Source organism: Carassius gibelio, chromosome B6 (assembly GCF_023724105.1).
Source record: "Carassius gibelio isolate Cgi1373 ecotype wild population from Czech Republic chromosome B6, carGib1.2-hapl.c, whole genome shotgun sequence".
Taxonomy (NCBI): domain Eukaryota; kingdom Metazoa; phylum Chordata; class Actinopteri; order Cypriniformes; family Cyprinidae; genus Carassius; species Carassius gibelio.
The window spans coordinates 16,726,448-16,751,067 of record NC_068401.1 but is presented as its reverse complement, the minus strand read 5'-3'; the positions used below and the strand labels follow the sequence as shown (position 1 = coordinate 16,751,067).

Below are 24,620 nucleotides of genomic sequence, written 5' to 3'. Positions count from 1 at the left end.
TTTGTTGGTGCAACTGGCACTTTATGTTGAACTCTTTATTGTTTTGGCCAAGGTTATTGAGAGTTGGACCTAGTACTGTATGTTATGGCCTCTGAAGCAACAGAGAGATGTTTTCTAATAGTCAGTGTTTCCAATGTTCTGAATGTAATTGACAGTATTGTGTTTTACTTAAAAAAACACTTTACAGAAGGTTCCAGCACCTATAAGCTTCCTGAATTTCTGAAATGTACTATTTCTAAATTGTTTCTAAATATGCTATTGCTACACTTCATGGCAAAAATTGCACTGGTCTGCTAGACTTGGTTGAACAAAAATAAACAATATTTTGCTGCTTAAAGCTTATGTATTCAGTCATTATTCAATGGTATACTATAAATCCATGTGAAAAAAATTACTTCTCACTGTTCTCAGGTCAAATATTTATATGCGATTAAAATGTGATTAATTTCGATTAATTAATTACAAAGCCTATAATTAATTAGATTATTTTTTTTAATCGAGTCCCGCCCCTAGTAAAAACACAATATAAGTCATTATAATTAGTAATTATGACCCCACGGGATGCAACAAATGCCTTGTTTATAAAGGGAATTTGTTGGTTTTGTCTTGTCGAGATGGGACACACGGCATCAAAAGATGTTTAGGGGTGTAGCATTTCCATCACACGTTTGAGGCATTCGGCCAATCACAACACACTGGATAGCTGGCCAATCAGAACACAACTCGCTTTTCAGATCAATGAGCTTTGTAAAAATCAATGCGTTTCAAAAAGAGGCACAGAGGAGAAACAATAATGTACAGTATGTGGAAAATAATGTGTTTTTTGAACCTTAAACCATATAAAGACATTTCATTACACCAAATACACAAAATGTTTTTAGCAACATCATATGAACCCTGTAAAAGTCTTTTTAGACTTAGTTCACCTCAAAAATAAAGTTTTTTTTTTCTCAACCTCACATTATTCTGATCCTGTATTGTATAGACAAATCAGTGTTGTCTTGGACCCAGTGACTTCTATTATATGGATGAAAACAGTTCTTCAAAATATCTTCTTTTGTATTCCAAAGAAGTCAGGAAGTACTAAGGTTTGGAAAGACAAAAGGGTGAGTAAATAATGTCCCAAAAAAATGAGGTGGGGTGTACTATACCTATTTTCATGAGCTATAACTCCAACCAAAAAAGGCTTGTTTATTGGCCTTTCTTGTCGGAGTTATAGCTTATGAAAATAGCTATAGTTCTCCCCACCCCATTAAGCATAGAAAGCTGGTAAAGATTTAAGACCTACTCCTGACAAAACATTTCACAGAATTAACAGCCTAGAAACATCCATACAGCCATTGTTTCAAATGCTGTACTGTGTAAATACAGAGTATGATATTAATATCTTGTAGCAAACATTTCTAAAATAAATGAAATATAATGCCACTGACAGAACAGACTTGTTTAAAAGATCAATGTGCAAATTCATCTACAGTAAGTTTACACATCTGGTTCATGTCAGTCAGAAAGAATGAGTTTGTTCTGGCTTTCTTCTGGATGACATGAACTATGTTCTTGAATTTCCTGCGATATGTCACATCTTGATTTGTTACTGCAGAACACTGATGATGATCATTGTTTCCCAAACATAAAGAACAGAAGAAAAGTAGCAGCTCCCATAAAGGAATAATTTCTTCATATCCAGATATAAATGATTCTGTATATCGTAAACAATGTAGCTGGAAACACATCCATGGCAAATAGATAAATGTGCCACAAATCAAAACAGCCATGGTAATAATTTTCTTATTGTTGAACATTGGCTTCTGCTTACAGCAACTATCAAACACATGTTTATAAACATTTACACGATTATTTACCCCTGAACAGTGCAGTACATATTTAAACGCCTTTATACATATTGTATACATGTTGTCAGTTTGACACTTACCGTATCTCGGCTGGGTTTAGTTGGGAGGAAAAAAACGGAAATAGAAGACCAGCCTTGGTGTAATACTTGAAAAACAGACCGTTCTGTCGATGGCAGTTCATAAAGTTCGCCTGTTACAACTGTCACCTCATTAACTTATTGTTATTCTTGACTTGAATGCTCTGAAAAACTGTCTCTGTTTATCTGATACAGTCGAACTCACAAAACGATCGACCTTTCACTTCTGTACGCGTAAATAAGGCGGAATGGTGGGAACGGTGGAGGACTGGAGCGCAACAGTTTCTCTACACGTCTTCGGCGTGAGTTTACGAATTATACTATGGCAGAGGCAGAGCTTATGAATATAAATTAGGCCACGCTGACGTTGCCTGGTAACATTCGGACAGCGTCCAGTCACGTAAAAACTGTTCATATTCATGAGCAAATGATTCAGCAAATCACTCTTGGCCACTAGGAGAACGCCAGATTGCGTCATTAATATTAATGTTTTAAGCCTTTGCCATAGCAGGATTATCATCTCTTTAGGAGCGCCATCTGTCGAAGCAACGTAATATAACCTCAACCATGTATTTCCATTTTAAATTATATCAAGTTTTACATTTTCTGCATCTTTTCTTACTGTTGTCATTTAAAATCTCCATCAAGAACACTTCTTCATCAACACTTTAAAAGTTTTATTTAAAATACTGTCATTAACAAAAACAAAACAGAACACAGGCTGTCTATAAAACGGGTCGACTTTATTGCTTAGAGAATACAGCTTACAGCTTTTGCAAAAGGCATGTGAATACGCTTCTGAACTACATCTTACCAGTCATCACAAGATATGAATTAACCACACATTCACAACTCCACTTTTACACATTGCACCTGGAAAAAATCTGCTATCAAAACATTGTACAAAGTGAGAGTTACAGAGCACTCGGTGCGATATGCACCAAAGCGCCCACGTCATATAGAGAGGAAATACCATGAGCAGATTTCTGAAGCCTATCTGGTGACTGAATTTTCAAAGTTTTTCTATCTTTGGTTCTAAGGGACAGATTTTATACTGCACATGTAAATCTTTTCCTTGGAATACTGTTTTGAACACAGGGCAGGTAAAAGCCTATCTACACGTAATCTTTATCCTCACTTGAACTAAAAAAAAAAAAAAAAGAACCAAAAAGCAACATCCTACATTACAAACCACATTCTCAGATCTCACTCGCAGAACAAAGAGAAATACAGAAGCGGGGATGAACGGCTGTAAAAATCATTTTCCAAAACATTTTCCCCAGATGTGTCTCTTTAAGCTATTTTACAAAGACAAATATAAGAGAAATACGCAAGTCACCTAAAACAGAATGCAATTCGAAACGCCGGCTCCTGAATTTAACCAATGACAATTAACATGTTGCGCCTCATGCCACATCACATGAGTTAACATCCTTCCCACACAGATACGGTGAAAATTATGCCAACTGCCTTCAATTAAATCAGGAACAAATGAGAAAGAAAAGAAGGATTCTCAAAAGCTAATAATTCTAGTTAACAAGTGAATCGAGTCAAACATAGCAACAAATCACAGGAGAATGCCCATGATTGCTCCTAAACCATCAGTATGAATTTATACTGGCGATCTGGGATTTATAAGTTTATATAGAAGAGAACACTGCAGAGGTCCCTCTCTGCTAAGGTTACAGAGAACAGAGTGTGTGTGGGAGACCGAATATGTCGGTAAATATATATATTTGTCAATCTATCTGTGTGCTTCAGTGAAAGCCTGCCGGGATTCACATGTCGTCCTCTTCATCTTCATCCTGGGAAGATCCGGCCTGCTGAGCAGAACTGGCTGAAGCGGCCGCTAGCTGTGCCTGCTGGGCGGCCTGCTGCATCTGTAACCACTCCTGCTGTGCCAGCTCAGCCTGCTGCTGCCGTGCCTGTAAGACAGCCCAACTTATCAGAAGAGCCACTTGAAATCACAGCGTTCATGCTGTTACACAAATACAAGGCATAAACTGGAAAGCCACCGAGCGGGAAGTTCATTTAAGCATCTTCGTGCACATTTCAAAATGCTTTTAAAGCTATTATAGGATTTTTACCTTGGCAAATAATTCCTGTTGTTGACGAAGAAGTTCTTCCTCAGGTATCCCAAGGTTCTCTAGTCGAGAGCTGGCCTTCCTCCGTTTAAGTGCTACAGTTTTACACTCTTGCAGAACATCTTTTACTTCTGTGATGTATGACCCAAAACCTAGACTTTCAAGTGCTGAGGAAAGATAAATCAATTCCCTGTTACATATAGCGGTTGGAAATCAAATGTCCAACCAGTAAACAAACAAGAATCAACACATTCATGCTGTAAATCTATATCATGGTTTCAACACAATATTATCTATTCACTGTCTCTGCAAATCCAAACATAGTAAATTAATCTTTAGATTAACTTGCATTAGTCTGTTAATACAATCTAAAGCGTCATTCACACCAAGAACGATAACTTTAAAGATAACGATATTAGCGTCCAAACCAGTGAACGATATCGTCTGTTTTTTCTAAACACACATGCGTCTGCCGCTTTAAATCCTCAAGCTCTTATAGCAGAATGGATTCTGATTGGATGTCAATGTTTATATCGTTCATCAGCTGGAAAAAAATCGTTCTGAAAATGATTCCAACGATACCGTTTCTCCATGCCTTTATCGTTATAGTTGTAGTCTGGACTCTGCTATTCTTTAATATTGAGAATTTTTTTTAGAACTATATCTTTATCGTTATCTTTATAGTTATCGTGCTTGGTGTGAATAAGCCTTAAGAGCTCAGAAGACCTAAAAGGTTGCAGGTTCAAACCCACAAAGGGACGACAATCCAATTACCATTGTGGATTTGATTAACATATTTAAAAGGAAAGCTCTTTTTTTTAACCCCTCATGTTGCTCCAAACCTGTATGACTTATTTCCTTCTATGGAACACAAGGATACTGGGATGATTTTTGAAGGACTGCATGAAAGTGTTTTTGTGTTATGAGTTTTGTTCATACAACTTAAAAAAAAAATCAATAATCTTCAACACTGCAAGAAAAAAAAAAAACTTTCCAAATTATCTTATTTTGTGTTCCAAAGAAGAATGAAGAGCATACAAGGAGTTTCATTATCGGATGAACTCCAACCAATCCAACCAGTTTAAGGTGTTCCCCCAGAGCATATTCAGCTAGTCTTCAAGACTGAAGAGACGAAAATTGCCCAAAACCCCTATAAATCAGTCAAATGATAAACCTGACCAGGAGACAAACGTAACCAAACTAGTTCTTCAGACAGTCTTAATGTATCAGCTATATTTATGCATCTGGCCACAGAGTGAGAGCATCTAAGAGAAGCAGAAGCAGGGGTGTTTCCCAAAAACATCTTTAGCTAACTAGGGTCGTTAGTTCTGTTGAACTCTATTTGTAATGACAGAACTTGCGACCATAGTTGCTTTTGGAAACGCACCCCAGAGTTTAGCCTGGTTTTTCATCATGAACTGTATTGAAAATAAACCAATGACAGTGAATGGTGACGGAAGCAAACGTCCTATTTTGTGTACATCTGAAGCAAGAAAGAAATACAGGTTTTGGAATAACATGAAAATGAATAAATAACAGAATGAACTACCCTCCAACTCAAACTCACTAAGCAGACTATGAATATAACTCTCCAACACGTATCCAAATGGATTCATTAGCGTCTAGTGACCTCACAGCCATCCTCACCGTTTATGACATGTTCTGGGGATATAGTCTTCTTCTCGGATTTATTGCAGATCTCGTTGGCCTCGGATGAGACGAGGTGAATAAACTCTGTGCAGCAGTTCACCACCAGCTCTCTGGCATCGTTCGCCACTCGCACATTGGGAAGCGTTTCTTTAATCATTTTATTGATCGCCGCCCTCGGGATCGTCAGGTCATCGTCGGTGCCCGATGAAGAGGCCATGAGGGATGAGCTGCCCAGACGCTTCAGAGTTTGAAGGGAATCGAAAGCAGGCGAGGAAGTTCAGTGGACTGTTAATGAAACAACACCCACAGCGGCGGCTTTGTGTGGAGATTCAAATGATGCGGTCGGTTTCTTCTAGCAGATCACTAAAACACTGTCAGAGAGAATGTATACTTTTGCATATACGTTTGAATTCAAATTCAGGGAAAGAGTGTGAGTGTGTGACACACGGAAGGGAGGATGAGAGGAGTCGGTACCTTTCGGTCGTTCAGTTTACGCTGACTCTCCACATCCACACATCAGAGCTGCTTCTGCTGCTGTTCCTGTGCGCGTTCATAATCATGATTCAGCTCCGATCATTCATCCTCAAGCTGCTTGGATAAACTAACAGACACCTCGCGCGTTCGGCTAAAGCCCGGGGCGGATTTTTTAAAGCATTCGAAGCTCTTAATTCATTACTTCACCCACTCGGTTAGCGATCAACGAAATGAACCCCACCATGCAACACTTCCGGATATCCGGTGAATCTTCTGCTTGTTATTGTTTCGTAGGGTTGCCTGACACTGCCTCCTACTGTACGGAACGGAACGTATGAAATTTGATCTCGAGGTACTCTTATTACCCACAGCAACTCGAAATCCGTCAAACCATTAAACACTGTATATTGTATAAAGCCCTAAAATTTTGTTGGGAAAAAGTACAAAACTGAGAACGCATGATTAGAGAAAGTCACGTGGTTATATACTATAGTTTTTGGTCCAAGCAGTCATGCAGTTCCTTGAACCTCGTGTTTGTTATTGTTTTCTTTTCTTCCTTCTTCATATGTTATGAATAATTATGTGAGATAATAGTAAAATATTGAGGCGATGCACTGCAAATTTTATCACGTTTAGGTCATTGTTTAGGTTGCTATTTACATAGTTCATCGTTACATGACGTTTTTATTTAGTAAAGTGCTGCGGGACTTAAAATAGAAAAATACAAATTAATCAGAATTTGTGAAAACTTATCAAATATCATTTAATGACCCAGTTGATAAAAAAGTTAAATCAAGATTAAAATATTCCCTTGTTTTGCGAGACAGGTTTCAATGGTGGCTTTGGTAGTTTGGTCAGAGTGATTTGTTACTCTGCCAGACAAATTTGTACTTCTGCTCTTTGAGTTTCTAATTTAAGAATTGATTTAATTGATTTTTTTTTTTTTTTTTTTTTTTTTTTTTTTTTTTTTGCTTGTTTGTTTGCTTGTTTTATTTTTAGAATAAATAAAAAGAAAATAAGTAGATAAAATAGGAAAATAATAGGGAATGCTAGTGTTAGAGGCTCATTTTCAAATAAACATAAAACAATTCAATAGAACAGAAAAAGAGTAGAGAATACTTGTATTAAAGGCTCTATTATTTTTTAATAAATGTTAGAAAAGAAATAGAATTAGAGAGTGCTAGAGTTAGAGGGTCAAATGAAGATGAAAGAGATGTATTTTCAGTCGTTTCTTGAAAATGATCAAGCACTCAGCTGCTTGGATTGAGTTGGGCAGGTCGTTCCACCAGAAGGGAACAGTTAATGAAAAAGTCTATGATAGTTTTATCATAGGTAGAATGCAAATTGTTTGAATACAAGAATTTCAGTCAAATGTATTTTATGCCATATTAAAACCTTTAACCCACTTGGAAAAATCAACCCATGGCAACAGTTTAAAAGTAGTCAAATGCTGTGGAAAAAAAACTTTCGGACTTGGCACCCATGCATCCAAAAAGAGCTTATAAGAGGAGGCTGCAGACCTGGAGCTAGCAGATCCACGGCCCACAGTTTCACGCCCCTGTAGTTCCTTATGCGTCCAGTAGGTGGAGGAGGATACACGGCGAAACGCTCGAAACTTTATTGATAACCATCCTGTCCATAAACATGACTGATTGAAAGTTGTTTTTATATATATATATATATATATATATATATATATATATATATATATATGTGTGTGTGTGTGTGTGTGTGTGTGTGTGTGTGTGTGTGTGTGTGTGTGTGTGTGTGTGTGTGTGTGTGTGTGTGTGTGTGTGTGTGTGTGTGTTGTTAATTTACATAAAGCTACATTCAGATATTAACCAGATATGGACCATCAATTAAATATTTATTTAATATTGATTTAATCATTTACTATTCACTCTTGGTTTTCATACAACAGAACAGTGTCCTACAATGCATTTTATAAAGACAAAATTTCCAAGGGCTATTTGGCCCTCTGACAAGAAAGAAACAACTTTTTTGTGTATAACAATTTTATTTATTTACACCATTTATTAAAAACATGAACTTGGATGACTCCTGTTGAAGAATCTCTTTTAGTTGTTGTTCGGTCCTCCTGTCAAAATGCTCCCGCTCACTGATAATTTTTTTTATATACATATATATATATATACACAAACATGCTTGTATGTGAGTGCAAAGATTTTGCAAACGCAAGTTACAAATACCCTGGGGGCTAAGCCCCCCTGTCTTCCAAACCTAGTGGCGTCCCTGCCTACACCTGCTTTATACACTCTTCTGAAGCTGGTCTTTTAACTGTCCAAACAACACAGCTAAAAACTATGGGTGATGTGGCTTTTTCTTCTTTGGCTCCTAAATTGTTGAATTCCATGCCCTCTGAGATTAGGAATGCAGAGTCCCTTAGTGTTTTTAAATCATCTCTTAAAACATACTTTTTTAGGGTAGCTTTTATGTGATTCATGTGATTACTTTGTTTGTTATTGTATTGGCTTTTTAGTTTTAGTTTTGTTATGTGTATAATTTCATATAAGTGCTTTGAGATGCTACTTTTAAATATAAAATAAAGTTTATTATAATTATATTACATTGACTAGCCTGGTCAATTTGTCTCATTTCCAAATGATGTCCAGATTGCCCACACCAAGCATGAGTTTTATTATTTTTTAACATTGCCCAAAACTATTAAACTGCCCATGATGCACTTATCCTGAGGAAGAGTGCTCTATAGAGTTCCAGTCTGATCAGGATAATCCTGTAGTTATTTATTTATTTATTTATTTATTTATTTATTTATTTATTTGTTTGTTTGTTTGTTTATTTATCAAAGGTAAAGATAACATTTTTGAACAACACATAGCTACAGACAATTAAACCATGATTGAATGACTGGATCTAATCCAAAATCAGATTATTATTATTATTATTATTTAACAACCCATGTTCAAGAAATGTTCTAAACTGACAAAATCCGATCAGTTTACCTTTAAACAACTGGGCCAATAAGACAATTTATGTTATTTGAAGATTATGACAAGTGAGATGTAAAAAGGCAATGCCCTTTTGAGAGAACTGGCCACAAGGTGGTGCTATAACAAGATATATATAAAAAAAAAAAACCAATGTGCAGAATGCAGAAGCTTCATTTAAACATTTTATTGTTTCCTCTGAATTAATCCTCAAGTGGTTGTGATCTAATGGCAACATGATGTTTGCTTTTTTTTCCCTCACCTTTTCTTTATCCTTTCCCCACATGCATTTGCTATATAGCTCTTCAACTCATTTTCTTCTTTCAAATGTTGGTAAAAGAATAAATATATCAGTTTCATTCATTACATAGAGTAATTGGATAATATCCAAAAGATAAGAATACAATCTCTTCCCTCATGTCCTGACTCTTTTTTTTTTTTTTTTTTTTTTTTTTTTTTTGTATCAAGAAATTTATCCATATTAAGTCTGACAGATTAAATTTTGCTTGGTACTAGGCCTATATTTAAGGATAACTTAAAGTAGATTATAAGACTTCAAGATGACCAAAAGAAAGAGAGAAAAGATCAGATGAACAATTAATTTATTCAGAAGGAATAATTAGCACAGGCAACAACAAAACTATGCATTTTGCATAGTTAACTTTTAGCTAGCTGTGATTTATAATAAAAGACTGTACAATATTTGGTATTATGCATTATTGCATTTATTCACAAATAATGAAATTCTGAAATAATGACAACAGGTCAGCTGTCCTTGGAGGTATTCCAGAGAATAAGGGTATCATCATCGTTTCACAAAATATACAGATTGGCTGTACTCTGGGACCCTGTTTCATGCTTTCAAAATGCAGGATCCGTCTGGAAAAAAAACCCAATCTGATACAAAGATTTTTTGTATATGCTACAGCTAAATGCGTCTTCATGTGGACTGGGCCTTATTGCCATATAAATCCTGAATTTGGCAGTCGGGGCAGCTGTGGCCTAATGGTTAGAGAGCTGGACTAGTTACCAGAAGATTGCTGGTTCGAGTCTCGGTGCTGGCAAGAGTTGTAGGTGGGGGGAGTGAATGAACAGTGCTCTCAATACCCATGACTGAAGTGCCCTTGAGCAAGGCACTGAACCCCCAGTTGCTCCCTGGGCACTGGATATATAGCTGCCCACTGTTCATGGTGTTTTCACTTCTCACTCCTGTGTGTGTGCACTTGGATGTGTTAAATGCAGATCACCAATTCTGATTATGGGTAACCATACTTTGAAAATGTCATGACTTTTACTTTTTTTATAACTTGTAGAATGTGTGCGATTAATTGGGTCTAGAGTTAAGGCTGGAATACACAACATGGCTTTCGCCCAGAACCAGACTTTTTCAGTCTGGACACACTGATGCTAGATGCTGAAAGTCAGAGCCAGCCTGCAGATTATCGGCAGTCAATGTTGACAGATTTAAAAAAAACAAGAACCAAAAAAACAAACAAACAAACAAAAAAAAATACCATATGATGGCCAGATTGAGCACAGTCTCAGTTGTTTTATTTATTATTATTATTATTTATTATTTATTATTTTTTGTATGTAGTATATTCTTGTAATATGACACACTTTGAAAATGCTCAGTTACTTAGTGTATGATGCTCAGGTATCTCAGTAACCATTTACAAGTTAATAAGTGTATGATGCCTGGTGTTTTTGTGAAAATTCAACCTTTATCAACAATATATTTTCAGCAGAGTGTTGAATCCTTGAAACAAACTCCATGAAAACAAATGCTAAGAAGAAGCACATATTGCTATAACATTATTTTTCTTTCTTCCTTTCTTGGTAGGCTACTCTACTTGAGGGATGCAGAACTGATGCTAAATAAAGATATTATGCAAAGATATTATGGCTATTTATTTATTCATTTATTTAAAAGGGACAGTGCATATGAATGAACATAGCTTTCAGTAATGTACTGTACATATGCCATAGTTAGCCCCCAGGCTATTTTACATTTTTAGTCCCCTGTGAAGTCTTCAACAATACCTAGTAACACAGCTAATCATTTAATTTAAACATGATTCGACTTAATTTAAAAGACACTACATGAAACAACAACATATAAGAAATGCCGCAGTTAGCAAACAGGGCATCTAATATGGCATACTCATACATGACGGACACACACATATACACATACACAGTAAAGTGCTACTCAAAGTGCATTAAGTGCATTATCAATTTCTTAAAGTGCTATTAGATGCTGCCAAGTGCTTGATCTAGTTTGGTATACATACAAACACTTATAAAGTAATAAAATGAACCGTACCCATTTATCTTGCATCAAGGAGCAAATCTAGACATTTCCTGCCATATACAGTATGTATATAGATTTTTTAGGGATAGCCATTTTACTTCCATAGTGGTGTGATGTTATCTCATGTGTACGTTAGTTGTATTTTTTTAATTAATAAATTATATAATATAGAAATATTTAGTATTATAATGCCTTAAAATGATAATATCAGGCCTTATCTTTGCTGTCACGCCCAATGGCGCCTCAACAAAAAGGCAAGAATTCACTGAATATCTATGAGGCTGAGAGGCATTTTTCTGAAGTAAACCAACCCTGGAACATATCCTGTTCCAGAACGATTTATGTTTAGAGAGTAATTTGCTGTATACTGCATAATACCATGCAATTTCCTCAGTTTTTTGGAACCGTCAAACTGCTTAACAAAATTGTTAAATCGTTTTCTGGAATACCCCCAGGTCTCCAGCAGTATATTCTTTAGGAAGCATTCTTGTCTTTATCCAAAGACAAGGTGTTACGGCTTCTCCAGCGCAGGAGCTTGAGGAAATTGAGACTTGTTTTGAACACCTTGTCATGTTCAAACACCATTTTGTAGAAGGTTTCAATGGGAAGGTCACCACTGGGATCTGCATATTTTAGGTTGGTCATGTGTGTGCACAGATGGTTAATCTGATGGCGAAATGGCGGGTTGGTCATTGTAATCATTTTGAATGTGTGCTGGTTATAAAAGAAACAACATATGGACTGTTAGTAAATCGGAGACGAGACCAAACATCAGAGCATTGGAAAGATAGATGATTGAATGAAATGAAATGCTATGTGAAAAAGCACCTCTGCGACATCCTCTGGAGTTTGTCCAAGACTCTGGAATATCTGGTTGTAGTTTTTCAAGTAGATGTTGGTAAACATATCTGCTGTCACTTTATCAGCTTTGGAGAGGTCTATCTTCACGCCTTCCTCGTACACCTTACGCTCAAACTCTGTGATGACGGGTCCTGGTTCAATGAGGCTGATACTGCACAGATGCAAGTACAATATACATACAATTACAACTTAAACGTGGGGGTCAAAGCTTTCAAAACACATCGAAAATCTTGAAATTATTGCTGCGATCTATTATAATGAAGAAGAAAACTGAGCTCTTATAAACTTGTACATTTGAGTAATTTTAGTCATGCAAAGCTACCATAGGATGTGATGAAGCAATGTGGTTCATAGATTCATGTTTAAGTGAATACATTTTAATGGGGTAGTGGGGTTTTTGGGACCATATATATGAGTGTGACCACTTACTTCAGATTGAATCTCAGAGCTTGAACTGCCAGACTCTCACAGAACCCTTCAACAGCAAACTTGGAAGCAGCATAAATGTCATTAAACAAAATACCTGTGTACGTGAACACAACAGTGATTACCCAGGCTGAATCCTCTCAGAGCTCCTTTAGTCATTGTTGTTAATCCTTTAAGTATCTAAGTTGGACCTCTCACCCCCTGGTATAAAGAGCTTAAATGCAAATATCGGCTTAAGAAAAACCAGTCATTAATAAAAGCTGGTTGGGTTATTTTTAACAACTCACCCTGAATCCCCATTACATTGCTGATAACCACTATGTGGCCACTTTTTCTCTGCTTCATATCAGGCAGAATCTCCTTCAACAGTCGCACAAGCCCAAAGAAGTTGGTGTCCAGGACAGATTTCATCTCATCAATGGTCTGACACTCAATGGGGCCAATCATTCCCATTTCGGCATTTCTGCATAAATGCATAACTGTAACACAGATAATGCAAGGGTAATATCAACGATGCTGATTCACAGAAGACAAGTGAAACAAATCATGAAGTCTTCTTGAATTTTACAGATTTAAAAGGGTTCCAGGGTTAAAAGCGAGGTTTAGATTTAAGATAATCCGGGGTTAAGGGCAGTGTAAAAAAGAAATCCCTGCGTGTTACAATTATGTCTGTCACCGCCTTATGTTAAGGAGCGGTGCACACGGTGTGCGAGTAAAATGAGATATTATGGCCACAAAGTTAAAGCATAGCATTTGTGTTTTGATGTAAGTAGTAGACAGGAAACCCTTACTGAGAATGTCAACTCTGCGCATGGGCAGGCTGTCCAGACAGGCTTTGATAGATTTCTCATCACAGACGTCGAGCTGCTTGATCTCCAGTGTGCTGCCTAAAGTATGACCGGCTGCCTTCTCCAGAGCTCCACGTTTAGCCAGATTCATCATAGTCGCATACACTGCCAAAGCCAAAATATTTAGCTTAACTTTCATTTGAACTAGTCTGCTAAGGTTTCAGCTAACAGATGGAGAATAATAATTTAATTACTATTAAAGCTACTCGTATAATTACTGATAAAGCTAATATATAGACTAACTTTTTTTTTTTTTTTTTTAACTAGACTATATATATTTATCTCTTTTTACTAATCTGATTACATTTCCAAGTAACAGATTGTGATCGAAGGTGTTATTTAATGACTAATGGATTAGTGCTTCTCAGAAGCTTACTTTGTAGTAAATCTACATGCAATGTCAATTTATATAGCAGAAAGTTTAAAAAGTTGTTTACGGAAAAACAAGATTATGATAATCTATTTTTTACTACATACAGGTTACAGTAACTCTTTGAATATTACACATTCCTTTCTGTCAATAATGTGCACATTCACATTTGTCCTTTTAGAAAGAATTGTTTTGGGACATGCCTTTGTTGACAGCACTAATGGTGGGACAATCTATCGATAACACTTTAGATAGAACAAGGTTCCATTAGTTGATGTTAGTTAACTACTTCAGTTAACATGAACTAGCAAGAAGAATCCTTCTACAGCATTTATTACTCTTAGTTAATGTTAATTTCAACATTTACTAATGAATTATTCAAATCAAAAGCTGGTTAACATTAGTTAATGCACTGTGAATCAGCATGAACTAACAATGAATAACTGTATTTTCATTAACATTACCAAAAATTAATAAACTATTATTTAACTGTTCTATTTTAACTATTATACGACTATAGATATCCTTACCCATAAACCTCTTTTTCTCATCTTTGGCAAGACGAACAGCAAGTGCCAATCCAATACCAGAAGAACAACCAGTGATCAGTACAGCCTTCTGATTCATGGCTGCTTTCTCTGATGACACGCTGGGATGAGAGGACAAGACGTAAATGAAGGCTAGGGAGAACTGGAAAGAAGATAAAGAGACAGAATGAGTAAGAGCTTGAGAGGTGAGCTAAAACACCTGCTAATCCATAGCATAAACACTCAGCAGAATGACCCATGTGTCACTATGGTCTAAACATATGGTGGAAAACACGCAACATTACTATTGCTCTTTACACCAGTGTGGTCTAAAAGAAATATCTGATAGAACACAACATAATATGCATATTGTTTTTCAGAAGTTTGGAGTCAGTCAGTCCCACATCAGCAAACACACAACTCAGCACTATTTTGAAAAGGTGATTTATTATATACTGGGATTCAGAATAATGGTAGAGATACATTAAAATCTTTTTCAGCAACTACAATATATTCTCTCAGATGTTTTAATCTGCAAATTTGCGAGGGATTAACCATGCACGTGTACAATTTTTAACAATCCAAATGGCACCAAGTTGTCAAATACAGACAAATGTTATTGACTTGCTCAAAAAAAAAAAAAAAACATTTTCCATTTCCATTTCTTGTAATTTTCATTTTAAAAATTCATAATGACCATGCAGTCGAAAACATCACTGGAATACAGAAGCATATAAAAGAGTTTAATTGTATAAAATGGCAAGTCAATGCATAGGAATCAACAAGGCAAAAAAGTCATTAATAGTCGCAAAATACAGTACATAGTGGCTTAACATGCAGCATTATTGCTTACTGTGTTCCCATCTGCATCCTTTACAGACCATCAATGCATGAAACACAATAGGTGAGTATTCTGGAAGCTATGCGAAGTATATAAAGGTTTGCGTGTCTGAATGCGCGTGCTTTTAGAAACGACCACGGATGCGATCCAGTGGGTCTGTGTCCCACATCTTTGCGTCCCAAGCCTGGAACCAGCCAGTGAAAGTTGGGGGCTCAAAGCCTTGCTTTACAGTGATGAGCGGGGTGCCACGGCGACCAGAGGGGTCAGAATCCACATAATCTTTGGCTAACGGTAAAGAAACACTAACATTAATAATCAGGAATTACATTCAATGACAATGTTAAATAACATTTAATTCTCCATCATAATTCTCCCTTAACTTTATTAATGTAAGTGTTAACATTAGTGCTTCAGCATCTTAACTTACCTATTTTATCAGCTCCATTCCTCTCCACCTCGTTGGCATCATTACCAATCCAAACAAAGACCTAAAGGAAGAAGAAATTGAATGAAACATTTAAAGATTAACTTTAGACCCAAGTCAGGTTATATTTATGTATTTAATTTTGGACAGGAATGATAATAAGGCTGTAATGAATGGACACAGATAACATAATTTTCACGACTTTCAAAACTGATTTATCAGTTTTCTATTGACAGCTTTTTTACAGCACATCAACAATTGGTATTTTGTTAAACATAAATACAATCCATTGAATATACAGTACTTCTATCCCTCACAGTCTCATATAAAAAATAATTAATACAGATTCTACCTTGTCTAAGGTTTATAACTGAACTTTATTCTGTGCTCCATTCTGATATATATCACCCAGTTTTCAAGGACCATTCAAATAATTATGGATCAAATCTATTCTCATTCTGCATTTTCTGCTTGAAAATTCTGTTTCTCTCAGAAGTTCATCCGATTACAGAAGATAAATGTGTTGCAAACATGATTTCATGCTGACTTTAAGTCATTATCAATACTTCAAATGCTAACCTGGTCCCAGGTGTCCAGCAGCATGACATCATCAGTGGCCAAATCAGACTGAGTGAAATCTCCAGGCACTTCGTCAGCCTGAAACCAAATAGGAGAGGTACAGTAAATTGTATGCATTCATTTAACAAAGAAAGTTGCAAATTCCATTTACATGAACTCACAATTAGACGTCCAGTCTTGTTGGAGCAGCCAAAGAGACGTGGAGGTTTAACAGTCTTCTGCAGACTTTTAGAGGTTTGATAGTCCTTCTTTCCACCCAAAGCTGACCAAAACCCAGCTGAGCAAAGGAAGGATACAGATAAGCACCAATCAGTTCAAAAGAACAGGAAACGTGATTAGCTTAGGAATGCATTTTTAATCTATACATTTACAAAAAGGCAGACACCCACCCGGCTCTCTGCCCTCTGAAATTTCTGTGGCACTGCCTCCAAGGAAGCTGCAGACGTATTTAGCAGCAGCCATTTCTTCCTCTGAAGCGGCCACTCCTTTCCACAGAAACAGGCCACCAGGACACTTCAGCACAAACACATCGTTAGTATTCAGTTTGGATGCAGTGGGTTCCACCTGGGTGAGGAAAGAGAGAGAGAGTCAGAGAGGAAGGTTATTGCCAGATGGCCATTGCTCTTTGTGTCCATGTATGTGCGTGCCGTCCTCACTGACCTCCACAGCGCGTGTTGCACGGGTGGAGCTCTGGCGGATATGGAAAAGGCGTGTATTGCCAGTCTGACTTTGACCACCTTTACGTGAAGTCCCACCCATGTGGATGATCATGGGTTTCCCCTTGAACAGGCTCATCAAATGGGCCGGTTCCTGGCCTTGAGTGACACGTACCTGCAGAGCGACATAATAGTGAATTCTAAATCCTGTTGAGCTTTTTATTTTCTACAACCTGAGCTCTTCTCTGCATCTCTTCTCATGACAACAAGACATGACAACAGGAGTAAATAAAAAGAAAAGCACGAATTGATTGTAGATTATATTATTAGTTTTATGTAAAAAATTATATTACTTTAAGTGTAAGATGATGGCAAAATCATCATACAATACTAAATATAAATAGTTTTGGCAATATAGACTACTGTTTATAGTTTGAGGTCTGTGAGGTTTTTTAAGAAAAATATTTAGCAAGGATGCATTAAATTGAGCCAAAAGTGGCTGTAAAGAATTTTATAAAAGATATTTTATTTTTACAAAAGATTTTAAATTCAAATGAATGCCATTCTTTTCAACTTTCTGTTCATCAAAGAAAAAAAAAAGAAAAAAAGTATGCGCATCAGCATGTTAGAAAGCTGAAATTTCGGTTGCACTTTATTTTACAGTACGTGTACTAACATGTACTTATAGTGTACTTACAGTGTATTTATCTAAGAAAGTTCTGGTAATACAAGGTAACTACATGGGGGTAGGGTTAGGTTTAGGGGTAGGTTCAGGGTTAGTACCTAGTTATTACATAGTTATTGTAATTACTATAATAAGTACATAGTATGTACATGAGGAACAGGACTGTAAAATAAAGTGCTACCGAAATTTCTATGACATTAAAAGAAAAACAACTATTTTAAATTGTGATAATGTATATCTCAATATTACTGTTTTTATTATATTTTGATCAAATAAATGTAGCCTTGGTGAGCATAATAGACTTCTTTCAAAATCATTAAAATATCTTTAATTCCACAAACTATTAAAGGGAAGTGTACATATCTAATAGGTATCAATAAAGACTGTCTAATATCAATTGATAACCAATATGGTACATTATGGTACTGATATTTTGTGTTCTATATAATGTGTACTGTACTAGAAACAAATATGTTTTAAAACCAAAGTGAAAAGCATCAGACTATTGTGGAATTATTTTTTAATTTGCTAGCTCCGGTCCCTTTATTACCAAACTAGAAAACCTCATTATAATCAACATGGCTTAGAGACAGTGTAAATAAAAAAATTACAATGAATCAACAATTACACAATTAGTTTAATTTCATTTAAGCATGGAATTTGACCAGACCAGAAATAGGCTTGTGTTTGGTAATACCTGGACAGGCGAACCTCCCATGGAATCATCCAGCTTGACTGTTAGAAAAGCTGAGGCAGCCAGCTCATCTTGTGTACACTTAAGTCCTTGCCTGAAATAAAAATCAATAAATATAAGAAGGTCATTAAATATTGACTTGATTGGTTAAATATTGGCTAATCGGGTGGTTAATGAGCACATACCAGGTGTAGATAATATGTTGCTCTCTGCTTCCCTGGCGATAGGTGTAGAGGATCAGGTAACAGTCTCCTCCATAGAACTGCCCATAGCTGGAAGCGTCCACAGGAACTTTATCGCCACCCTCTACACGCCATATCTGTCGAGGTCAGAGTCATGAGTTTGAATGAGTCTTTAGAATAAAGCTTCATTTATGAGTTACTTTTTACCATAATAAATGATGTGTTAGCATTAGCAACTTAGGCTAAAAACTTGCTACACAAGGACTAGAACAGCTGTCCGATGCATCTTTATGTAGCAACTTGACCTAGCAGTTAGCAAATAGCAAGAATCTGATTATCAGAACAGAACAAATAACTTGAAAGCTTTAAGTAATGTTAACCAAAGTTACAGTTTGCATTTCCCATGGTTCTGTTAATGATTTCCATACACAGATTCCATTACAGCTTCAAGTTGGTCGTTAGAATTTGCTGTTGACCAACAGAAAGCTGATCAGTTTGAAAGTGACTTCTATGTGAGTTTTGCTTTATGCATTGCTTCACCACTGACAAAGGACAGTGGAACTTTTTGCATGCAAGATTTTGCAAAATTTGTGTATAGTGTCACAAAAAAGCTATTCTAAAAACCCATCACCAGTTCCTGAGGCAGCCCATGCCTTAAATACACTAATTCTCTTGTTGGTTTTAGGACTCCAGACTGAATGTCTCTATGATGATTGGTGCTATTAGCTAAATATTTACCTGGACCTTGCCAGAGCCGTCATCCACCATGCCATGCTGGGCAGCCATAGTTTTGTTGGAGTGCAGACTGGATGCATCAAAGGGAACCTGTGAAACTTTGGCAATGCGGCCAATGCTGTAGGCCTGGCCTGGACCTGTGCTTTGATCCTTATCCTTCCAGTTACTGAAGAACTGCTTGAACAGTGTGGTCTCGCCTCCGGCTGGCATAACCTGGATCTGCTCACAAAAAGTTAGATAGACTGGTTAGAATTTGGCTTTCACTTGACTTACTTTCATTAACATGCTGGATCTAAGTCCGATACCTGTGTGTTTCTGGGGTAGTTCTTGTCTTTGATAAACTGCTCAGCTACCTTCATGGCTGCCTTACGTTCTTCAGTGTTTGCATTTGGTCCTGAGTTGTTAAAACGGAGACAATTATCAATATGTGTAATGTAAGTACACCAAAATAAAATTTGACCATACCTTTCCAAAGAAAGATCTTGCTGTCCACTCCATTGTCCAGGATGTAGCATTCGGTGGGAGTGAGCATTTCCTGTTTAAAAGGGCTGCTCTGGGCCACCAGAGATGTCTTCATAGAGCCTGTAGCATCAGACACCTAACCCATACAAAACAAATGAATGCATACATTAACATAAGAATTAGGGTAATATAGTGCTCGTAGTGTGTGCGTAACACATAAATGTACCACGTAGAGTGTGCCCTTTTTCTGATTGGCTCTGTCAGTCGTCTCATTGTCAGGACTTCCTGCTGGGATGTTGGGCTTGCACCCAAGAGCCTAAAAATAAACAAACACAATAAGAGTTTCCGTCAGTTTTCTCCATGGCAGCGGTCAACCCAGGACACAAAAAAATTATATTATGCAGAACCTCAACCAAGAATTCAAACCAAAACCAGGTGGACTGGGATTCTTTCTTTGCTAATTGCAACTATAGATGTATTAAATATTTACTATTTACTGTGACAAACAGATTCCATCTTAATTTAAGTGTTTCTGAATCTTAAACACTAGCATTGTGCTAGCAACGCTAAGGCCAGGTGTTCAGTTCCCAGATAATACATGGTTCTGAATACACTCTAAATTGCTTGGGATTAATGTATCTACCATGTAAATGTTTACTGATTCATTTTGTCAGAATTTATAGTATGTCTGATTCTATGTGTGTTGATTTCTTGCTCGAATTACTGGATTATATTTCTGTAGCTACAAAGATGATCTACAATATCTGGAGAAAGCAATCCGTTAGCGTTCCCATTCATTTCAGCTCACTTCTGCTTTTTGGAATAAGATGATGGTTACAGCATCTAACAGCAGAAGCTAATACTAAACCCATTGGTAGCTACAGATGTTGTTGAAGTAATGAAGCAAAGGACTGAACTTAGATCATCCATAAAAAGAAAAAAAAAATTGGTTGTTGATTTATGACATTTATAATAAAAAATAAAAGGTAGAAAAAAAAGCATGCATGGATAAATTGTTTACAATAAGATCAGGAACCTGCTTTGAGCTACATTTCTGTAGATCGAACAGTATAACATTCCACTTATCACACCAAGGTCATGAGATCAATTCCCAGGGAATTCATGAACTGATAAAAAGTGTAACTTGAATGCTATGCAAGCTTTGTATAAAAGGGTTTGCCAAATGCAAAAATGTAAATTTAGAAAAATGTGTCCATATTTTACCATGTTTAAACTTGCACCATAATGTAGTTTTATTTGTTTCGTATAAGGAAATTGACAGCAGGAGACTTACAGCAATGACAGCCTCTGGCTCAGCACCATCCTCAACCATGTGCAGACTAGCACGCCCATTTCTCTCATTATCACGAATGCCAATAGCCACCTCAGAGGCTTTCAACCGCTCAAATCGGTTGCAGTCACTCCCACACCATTGGTAGATGTCCTAAGAAAAATCACAATATGATTTGTGAGGTTGTGAATTTTGGACTTCTCAAAGGGACTGCAGTTTCATTCATTCCTTCACCCCATGTGTTTCTGACCTTGCCGAGATCAATGATGAAGCAGTCTCCGCGATTGAAGCTGGCCCAAGACATATTCACCTCTGTGGCACGGATGGCACGTCGTCCCTTAATGTGAAGCAGACGCTTCACATTCATGTCATTAGTCACCACGTGCTGGAATCCAGAGGCCACACCACCTTGCTGTTTATAGGGAAAAGAACAAAATACACCAAAATGTCTCATGGCTCTCGAGTTACAATAAAAACAAATATGATTTTCTCATGATACACAAAAATCATTGCACATGGGATTATACCAAAAAGTAAAATGCACTTAAACTGCGAAGGATAATGCACATACATGAAAGGGAACTGAGAAATAAATATCCATAACGGCAATACACTGTGATATGTTCTGCTGGATTTATTCTTGTTTTTAAATTATTCAAATCATCACAGACTAAACCTGCCACAATATACCATAGATTTGCAAAGGAAATATTTTTCCTGAACTTTCCACTAGTGATTGGAATGTGTTTTTTTCCATGACTCACATTTTTCACATTTATTCTTTGAGAAATAATAACTCTCATTCCCTACAACCAGGGCTGTATACCATCTACATAGATGTTGACAAATCAACATTTTATTTTTTAGATTTGTGGTCTATCAATATGGGATGTCAATGACAGATTCTTAAACTTTTACAGGTTCTTAGATTCCAATTTTGATGTTTTACCCAAAATCTTTAATTACTCCAGTCAAAGAGGCTTTAATTATAGAAATGACTGAAATGTAATGTGTAGTGATGCTAGCGCAGATTAAATCTTATTCTTCTGACAGCATATTTTTGACACAAAACACAATAATACATCTCCAATATTTAAAAGGGTGGAGTTATATGGATCACTAAATGTAAAATAAAGCATGTTACCAAATGTGACAATGGGTTTGTCAGATTTAGAAATAAATAATACATTTATTCAGCTCTCTGTAGGCGTAATTACCTTGTACTTAATCCCAGTTTTAAAGTAGCCAAGGAAGGTAACGGACTCATTGTTCTGAACCTCACGGTACTGGACTGGTGCTCCACCCAGATGATCATCCAGCTGCATTGTAAAGATGGCAGCAGCTCCACCTTCATCCTGGGAGCACTCATTGCCTGCAGATAAACAGACCCAGAATAATGCATATACTCAATATAAACAGTGTCAAGGTGTGTTTTGTATTAGCCTACATATCCAACAAGTAAAAAAGGGCACTTTATTGTAAATTTGGTTATTTCCACTCACCCAACCACATGTGGACATTGTAGGATGGAGCAGGAGTGGTGTAAAGGACAACATAGGCATCACCAGTGAAGAAGTTTCCAAGCAGTTGTTTGGGAACAGGTTTCAGATCCATCTTCTCTATCCTCCAAATCTGCAGACCAGGCTCCTTGCCTGCATTCTGGAACTCCTTATGGAAAACCATGATTCCTGGAAAATACAAAAATACTGGGGTCACATGAAAATCCATACAATTCGAAGACCTAGTGGTCTGAAGGTGGGAGGGCGATAAAACAGGTTCAGAACGGATCTTATAAAGACACTACAATAGCAGAAACATTAAAAACAACAAAGACCAAAGACCTATATTGAAAATGTGTGGATGCAGGTGTGGATGGTAAAAAATGAGCATTGATAGCTGCCTAATGCAGGAAGCATCAGATGCATTCATTCTGACTGTTTCTTTTACTGTAGCTGCATCAGTGAGCGTTTTAATTGCATTTTCAAGTCATATGGAGAAAAAGGGCTGCTTGGCTGTTGAAGAAGGTGTCAACAATTGAGTCATGCTGTATGACTACAGCTGTGGGCAGACATGCGTGCCCATTCTTCTGAGTTTACCATGAAAAAGTTTTACGCAAAGAACACTCTTTGCATGTACATGAGATCTGCCATTTACAGATTCATAGTATTAGAAAGAAATACCTGAGAGTGCGATTTACTTTAGCCTAAAACTATAAATGATAACAGGAACATTAACCAATTTTGATCAGCCAGACAACTACTTTCCACACAATACATAGCTAGATTTATCTATGTATCTCCCTGTCTTTTCTTTCTAAACAAATAAGTCAAAATTAACTTGCCTTTTAGGCAAATTCAAAGTTCAAAGTTCAAAGTGTTAATATAAACTAATAGCACATTTTTAGCCATTTAGAATTAAATTAGATAAACCTGATATGCCTAAATGTTTTGATGCAAATTTTGGATAGCTGTGGTAATTCCTGTAAGAGCTTCACGTCAGTGTCTGAATGGACACACCCACATACGAACTTCTAACTTCTAACCGGGATTTTAAAGAAACAAATCTATTAAATACGAACTTTTTATATCTTCTATTGAAAAAGAACCAATAAAACCCAATATGCACATTCGGCGTCCTTTTTTTCTTTTTCTCAGATCATTTTCAGATTTCTCCGATCATTTTAACGCTTTTTTCCTGTTAGGCTTTAAAAGTGCGCATGATCACAAATGCCTGCAAAGCACAAAAAATAATATAAATGTTTGTAAACTATATATAAAGAGTTTGTAATAGAAAAAAAGCGGTCTGCGTGCAGCTACACTCCACGCCTATATATGTAAAATGACATTTGTTATAATGAAAACTGTTATTTCCTGTTCTTCACTTTACGTCATAGTCTATTAAATGCAAACAAAGAAATAAAAATCCGCTAACTTACCTCAAGCATCCCAGAGAGAAAGTCGCCAGAAAGTAACATATATAAAGTGATAACCCAGAGATATAATAACAGTTTATTCTGTACAATGAAGTATGAGACAAAAAGTAAATGGATTCAGTTTTCTTACCTGGTCAAAGAAATGCACAGAAGGCGATGAAGACAGATCTGGTTTGAGAAGCTGCTGCTGGTTTAGTCCAGACTCAGTTTCACAGGTTTTAACAGATGCGAGCAGACTTTAAATGCTTTGCCGTGTTTTCAGGGGAGAGGCAGATGCTTGTCTTCAGCCAATTAATTTCTCTGTTTCTCTTCTCCCTGAGGCCTCTAAACCACATTATGCAACGTAGTCCACTCCCACAAACCAAAATCACACCATAAACCAGCATACACCTCTTTATTCTTTATTCTTGTATAGACACAGAACAGTATGCAACATACACCACAATAAGGAAATGCGTTACAAAAACTATATTATGGTTGCAGCATATTTATTTATTTTTTTTAAAGCTATGGCTTGTCTTTCACTTAGTTTAATTTATTAGCTTGTTTTTATAATTTAATTAATAATTTTTTATAACATAAGCAATTATAATTCTGTAAAACTAAATATAAAAGAATATACTAAATTATTTTTTTAAATAGGCTACTGTTCGATGCACACCGCAGAACATGCCAGCTTTCAAAAA

The 24,620-nt window shown here is 36.6% G+C and overlaps 4 protein-coding genes across 4 annotated transcripts in view; all 4 read right to left on the bottom strand.

Moving 5' to 3' along the window:
• LOC127959903 (guanine nucleotide-binding protein G(I)/G(S)/G(O) subunit gamma-12) overlaps positions 1-2,229 on the bottom strand; it is a 52,650-nt gene extending 50,421 nt beyond the window's left edge. Inside the window, exon 1 of the mRNA XM_052559330.1 lies at positions 1,934-2,229. The gene's annotated coding sequence lies outside the window, so the exon portion shown is untranslated. The remainder of the gene's footprint in view (positions 1-1,933) is intronic.
• A 423-nt stretch (positions 2,230-2,652) lies between these two features.
• LOC127960157 (protein Dr1-like) lies at positions 2,653-6,409 on the bottom strand. The gene is made up of 4 exons (XM_052559744.1): positions 6,139-6,409; positions 5,662-6,035; positions 4,018-4,181; positions 2,653-3,855 (listed from the first exon to the last, which is right to left on the bottom strand). Exons 2-4 carry the CDS (start codon positions 5,879-5,881, stop codon positions 3,709-3,711), a joined length of 531 nt encoding a protein of 176 aa, XP_052415704.1. The 5' UTR covers positions 5,882-6,035; positions 6,139-6,409; the 3' UTR covers positions 2,653-3,708.
• A 4,596-nt stretch (positions 6,410-11,005) lies between these two features.
• On the bottom strand, positions 11,006-14,632 carry LOC127960116 (retinol dehydrogenase 8-like). Its single transcript, XM_052559692.1, has 6 exons — positions 14,457-14,632; positions 13,500-13,661; positions 12,996-13,187; positions 12,712-12,805; positions 12,250-12,433; positions 11,006-12,135 (listed from the first exon to the last, which is right to left on the bottom strand). The coding sequence occupies exons 1-6, from the start codon at positions 14,551-14,553 to the stop codon at positions 11,896-11,898; spliced, it is 969 nt and encodes a 322-aa protein (XP_052415652.1). The 5' UTR covers positions 14,554-14,632; the 3' UTR covers positions 11,006-11,895.
• Positions 14,633-14,881: 249 nt separating this feature from the next.
• On the bottom strand, positions 14,882-24,238 carry LOC127959964 (gelsolin). Its single transcript, XM_052559469.1, has 17 exons — positions 24,065-24,238; positions 22,505-22,690; positions 22,220-22,374; positions 21,253-21,414; positions 21,006-21,155; positions 19,938-20,027; positions 19,715-19,847; positions 19,555-19,643; positions 19,253-19,468; positions 18,518-18,651; positions 18,336-18,426; positions 16,958-17,128; positions 16,687-16,861; positions 16,459-16,574; positions 16,298-16,375; positions 15,722-15,782; positions 14,882-15,579 (listed from the first exon to the last, which is right to left on the bottom strand). Exons 2-17 carry the CDS (start codon positions 22,683-22,685, stop codon positions 15,419-15,421), a joined length of 2,163 nt encoding a protein of 720 aa, XP_052415429.1. The 5' UTR covers positions 22,686-22,690; positions 24,065-24,238; the 3' UTR covers positions 14,882-15,418.
• Between the last annotated feature and the right edge of the window lie 382 nt (positions 24,239-24,620).